Source organism: Gymnodraco acuticeps, unplaced genomic scaffold (genome assembly GCF_902827175.1).
Source record: "Gymnodraco acuticeps unplaced genomic scaffold, fGymAcu1.1, whole genome shotgun sequence".
Classification (NCBI taxonomy): domain Eukaryota; kingdom Metazoa; phylum Chordata; class Actinopteri; order Perciformes; family Bathydraconidae; genus Gymnodraco; species Gymnodraco acuticeps.
In genome coordinates this window covers 26,686-32,685 of record NW_022990895.1, presented here as the reverse complement: position 1 = coordinate 32,685, position 6,000 = coordinate 26,686, and the positions used below count along the sequence as shown (strand labels likewise).

The 6,000-nt window shown below is 51.7% G+C and overlaps 1 protein-coding gene across 1 annotated transcript in view; it reads left to right on the top strand.

The window, feature by feature from the left end:
- Positions 1-484: 484 nt before the first annotated feature.
- chd1l (chromodomain helicase DNA binding protein 1-like) overlaps positions 485-6,000 on the top strand; it is a gene marked incomplete at its 3' end in the record, with an annotated part of 32,040 nt that continues 26,524 nt past the window's right edge. Inside the window, exons 1-2 of the mRNA XM_034233715.1 lie at positions 485-649; positions 3,913-4,025. Of these exons, the coding sequence (XP_034089606.1) occupies positions 562-649; positions 3,913-4,025 (201 nt within the window). The remainder of the gene's footprint in view (positions 650-3,912; positions 4,026-6,000) is intronic.

The window sequence follows — 6,000 nt, the reverse complement described above, 5'->3', positions numbered from 1 at the left end:
GTACTGATTCCAGAAACATGTAGGCCTACTTAAGTACAGTAACAAAGTATTTGTACTCCACTACTTCCCACCTCTGGTTATTACTGACAGGAGACGTTTTAACCATTCAACAATATGTTTTCTCTGTTTTGTGTGAAAAAGATTTTGCGTGGAGTTAAATGAATTCTCTCAAATACTTTAAATATAAATAATTTAAACTCATCTATTTCTGAACTGAATAATATGATAATTCTTATGGGCACAAATATTTTTCGTACATAATAATCTGTTTAGTTTATTATTGTATTTATCGAAACCTCTTCAAAAAAGTATTAAACAGAAAAGTATTTGGGGTCTTTTTTTTCTGCCATATAAATCTCTGTGTGTGCGTTTTACGTGCATTCTTTTTTTAAACTAGTTTTAGGAGATTTGGTTAAAAAAATAAAAAACCAGACGAATGCCCGCCTTTCCCCTGCGTCACGTGACTCTACCCGGAAGTCTCTGCACTCGTCTCTACTCGTCTCATGAAGGAAAGTTTTGTTGTTGTTGTGTTTGTTAGCTGCTAACTTTAGCGCTGTAAACATGTCTGACCTGCTAACAAAGATAAAACACAGCGAGAAGAAGAAGACTTCTGTTTCTCAGACTGACTTACAGAAGCTCGGGTTAACAGGTACGAAGTTTAACTGTGTTCAAATGTACCCTGTGCACCAAGGCAGATCATTCCTATGTGTAAAACTGTTTCTGTCTCTGACTCTGGTTCCAAGAGATGCTTCTTATACATTACATTACATTACATGACATGTCACTTGTTAGACGCTTTTATCCAAAGCCACTCACATACTCAATACTGTTGGCAATCCCCACAGGAGCACTTTGGGGTGAAGTGTCTCAGGGACACAACGACATGCTGACTGCAGTGGGGTTTGAACCTGTGCTCCCCTGATCCAACACCAACGCACTACCCACTGCGCCACAGCCTCCCTACAGCCTACATCTCTAATGTTTACATACCCAAACCAACATATCATTAAATATGCCAGAAAGATAGTCAGTCTGCTTAACAGATATTACTCTTTGTATGTCATACCAGAGGTGTAAAGTAACATTTACTAAAGTACTTTACTTAATTACAGTTTTGAAGTACTTGTACTTTACTTGAGTATTTCCATTTTCTGCTACTGTGTACTTCTACTCCCTACAGTTCAGAGGTGTTTTTCAATATGTATTTAATAATAATCACACAGCTTTATTTATATTTGTTTAATTCATAGAATGCATCTCATAGTGCTTTTAATGAATCTGCGGTCTCCTCAGTTTGCCTCGAATACGTCTTGGTAAGTGTTTCATACTGAGAGAGGGCCCCTGCAGTGCGTACTGAGAGAGGGCCCCTGCAGTGCGTACTGAGAGAGGGCCCCTGCAGTGCGTACTGAGAGAGGGCCCCTGCAGTGCGTACTGAGAGAGGGCCCTGCAGTGCGTACTGAGAGAGGGCCCCTGCAGTGCGTACTGAGAGAGGGCCCCTGCAGTGCGTACTGAGAGAGGGCCCCTGCAGTGCGTACTGAGAGAGGGCCCTGCAGTGCGTACTGAGAGAGGGCCCCTGCAGTGCGTACTGAAAGAGGGCCCCTGCAGTGCGTACTGAGAGAGGGCCTCTGCAGTGCGTACTGAAAGAGGGCCCCTGCAGTGCGTACTGAGAGAGGGCCCCTGCAGTGCGTACTGAGAGAGGGCCCTGCAGTGCGTACTGAGAGAGGGCCCCTGCAGTGCGTACTGAGAGAGGGCCCCTGCAGTGCGTACTGAGAGAGGGCCTCTGCAGTGCGTACTGAGAGAGGGCCCCTGCAGTGCGTACTGAGAGAGGGCCCCTGCAGTGCGTACTGAGAGAGGGCCCCTGCAGTGCGTACTGAGAGAGGGCCTCTGCAGTGCGTACTGAGAGAGGGCCCCTGCAGTGCGTACTGAGAGAGGGCCCCTGCAGTGCGTACTGAGAGAGGGCCTCTGCAGTGCGTACTGAGAGAGGGCCCTGCAGTGCGTACTGAGAGAGGGCCCTGCAGTGCGTACTGAGAGAGGGCCCCTGCAGTGCGTACTGAGAGAGGGCCCCTGCAGTGCGTACTGAGAGAGGGGCCCCTGCAGTGCGTACTGAGAGAGGGCCCCTGCAGTGCGTACTGAGAGAGGGCCCCTGCAGTGCGTACTGAGAGAGGGCCCCTGCAGTGCGTACTGAGAGAGGGCCCCTGCAGTGCGTACTGAGAGAGGGCCCCTGCAGTGCGTACTGAGAGAGGGCCCCTGCAGTGCGTACTGAGAGAGGGCCCCTGCAGTGCGTACTGAGAGAGGGCCCCTGCAGTGCGTACTGAGAGAGGGCCCCTGCAGTGCGTACTGAGAGAGGGCCCCTGCAGTGCGTACTGAGAGAGGGCCCCTGCAGTGCGTACTGAGAGAGGGCCCCTGCAGTGCGTACTGAGAGAGGGCCCCTGCAGTGCGTACTGAGAGAGGGCCCCTGCAGTGCGTACTGAGAGAGGGCCGCTGCAGTGCGTACTGAGAGAGGGCCGCTGCAGTGCGTACTGAGAGAGGGCCCCTGCAGTGCGTACTGAGAGAGGGCCCCTGCAGTGCGTACTGAGAGAGGGCCCCTGCAGTGCGTACTGAGAGAGGGCCCTGCAGTGCGTACTGAGAGAGGGGCCCCTGCAGTGCGTACTGAGAGAGGGCCCCTGCAGTGCGTACTGAGAGAGGGCCCCTGCAGTGCGTACTGAGAGAGGGCCCCCTGCAGTGCGTACTGAGAGAGGGCCCCTGCAGTGCGCACTGAGAGAGGGCCCTGCAGTGCGTACTGAGAGAGGGCCGCTGCAGTGCGTACTGAGAGAGGACCCCTGCAGTGCGTACTGAGAGAGGGCCCTGCAGTGCGTACTGAGAGAGGGCCCCTGCAGTGCGTACTGAGAGAGGGCCCCTGCAGTGCGTATTGAGAGAGGGCCCTGCAGTGCGTACTGAGAGAGGGCCCCTGCAGTGTGTACTGAGAGAGGGCCCCTGCAGTGCGTACTGAGAGAGGGCCCCTGCAGTGTGTACTGAGAGAGGGCCCTGCAGTGCGTACTGAGAGAGGGCCCCTGCAGTGTGTACTGAGAGAGGGCCCCTGCAGTGTGTACTGAGAGAGGGCCCCTGCAGTGTGTACTGAGAGAGGGCCCCTGCAGTGCGTACTGAGAGAGGGCCCCTGCAGTGCGTACTGAGAGAGGGCCCCTGCAGTGCGTATTGAGAGAGGGCCCCTGCAGTGCGTATTGAGAGAGGGCCCCTGCAGTGTGTACTGGAGAGAGGGCCCCTGCAGTGCGTATTGAGAGAGGGCCCTGCAGTGCGTACTGAGAGAGGGCCCCTGCAGTGTGTACTGAGAGAGGGCCCCTGCAGTGCGTACTGAGAGAGGGCCCCTGCAGTGTGTACTGAGAGAGGGCCCTGCAGTGCGTACTGAGAGAGGGCCCCTGCAGTGCGTACTGAGAGAGGGCCCCTGCAGTGTGTACTGAGAGAGGGCCCCTGCAGTGCGTACTGAGAGAGGGCCCCTGCAGTGTGTACTGAGAGAGGGCCCTGCAGTGCGTACTGAGAGAGGGCCCCTGCAGTGCGTACTGAGAGAGGGCCCCTGCAGTGTGTACTGAGAGTTAAAAGGAGAAAGTACACAGACATGTTTCTCTCCTCACACACTGTTCCCTAACATCTTCTCTCCTCACACACTGTTCCCTAACATCTTCTCTCCTCACACACTGTTCCCTATCATCTTCTCTCCTCACACACTGTTCCCTAACATCTTCTCTCCTCACACACTGTTCCCTAACATCTTCTCTCCTCACACACTGTTTCCTAGCATGTGTCTCTCATATTTCCTAGCATGTGATCTCATGTTTCCTAACATGTGTCTCTCATGTTTCCTAGCATGTGATCTCATGTTTCCTAACATGTTTCCTAACATGTTTCCTCTCCTCTCAGGGATCACACTGCGGCCCTACCAACTGGACGGGGTTCAGTGGCTGTCTGAGTGTCAGAGGAACCAGCAGGGATGCATCTTAGGAGACGAGATGGGTTTGGGGAAAACCTGCCAGGTACTGATCCATCGGCTCCTCTTAACCAATCACGAGGGTCGTCACATTTCAATAAGTCACGATGTCTATGGTCTGATACGGACACTCTGATACGGACTCTCTGATACGGACTCTCTGATACGGACTCTCTGATACGGACACTTTGATACGGACACTCTGATACGGACTCTCTGATACGGACTCTCTGATACGGACTCTTTGATACGGACTCTTTGATACGGACTCTCTGATACGGACTCTCTGATACGGACTCTCTGATACGGACTCTCTGATACGGACTCTTTGATACGGACTCTTTGATACGGACTCTCTGATACGGACTCTCTGATACGGACTCTCTGATACGGACTCTTTGATACGGACTCTCTGATACGGACTCTCTGATACGGACTCTCTGATACGGACTCTCTGATACGGACTCTCTGATACGGACACTTTGATACGGACTCTTTGATACGGACTCTCTGATACGGACTCTTTGATACGGACTCTCTGATACGGACACTTTGATACGGACTCTTTGATACGGACACTCTGATACGACTCTCTGATACGGACTCTTGATACGGACTCTCTGATACGGACTTCTCTGATACGGACTCTCTGATACGGACTCTTTGATACGGACTCTCTGATACGGACTCTCTGATACGGACACTCTGATACGGACTCTCTGATACGGACTCTTTGATACGGACTCTCTGATACGGACTCTCTGATACGGACTCTTTGATACGGACTCTCTGATACGGACTCTCTGATACGGACTCTCTGATACGGACACTTTGATACGGACACTCTGATACGGACTCTTTGATACGGACACTCTGATACGGACACTCTGATACGGACTCTCTGATACGGACTCTTTGATACGGACACTCTGATACGGACTCTCTGATACGGACTCTCTGATACGGACTCTCTGATACGGACTCTTTGATACGGACACTTTGATACGGACTCTCTGATACGGACACTTTGATACGGACACTCTGATACGGACTCTTTGATACGGACTCTTTGATACGGACACTCTGATACGGACTCTCTGATACGGACACTTTGATACGGACACTCTGATACGGACTCTCTGATACGGACTCTTTGATACGGACACTCTGATACGGACTCTCTGATACGGACACTTTGATACGGACTCTCTGATACGGACTCTCTGATACGGACTCTCTGATACGGACACTCTGATACGGACTCTCTGATACGGACTCTTTGATACGGACACTCTGATACGGACACTCTGATACGGACTCTTTGATACGGACACTTTGATACGGACTCTCTGATACGGACTCTCTGATACGGACACTCTGATACGGACTCTCTGATACGGACTCTCTGATACGGACTCTCTGATACGGACTCTCTGATACGGACTCTCTGATACGGACTCTCTGATACGGACTCTCTGATACGGACTCTCTGATACGGACTCTCTGATACGGACTCTCTGATACGGACTCTCTGATACGGACTCTCTGATACGGACTCTCTGATACGGACTCTCTGATACGGACACTCTGATACGGACTCTCTGATACGGACTCTCTGATACGGACTCTTTGATACGGACTCTCTGATACGGACACTCTGATACGGACTCTCTGATACGGACTCTCTGATACGGACTCTCTGATACGGACACTCTGATACGGACACTCTGATACGGACTCTCTGATACGGACACTCTGATACGGACTCTCTGATACGGACTCTTTGATACGGACACTCTGATACGGACTCTCTGATACGGACACTCTGATACGGACTCTTTGATACGGACACTCTGATACGGACTCTCTGATACGGACTCTCTGATACGGACTCTCTGATACGGACTCTCTGATACGGACACTCTGATACGGACTCTTTGATACGGACTCTCTGATACGGACTCTCTGATACGGACACTCTGATACGGACTCTCTGATACGGACTCTCTGATACGGACTCT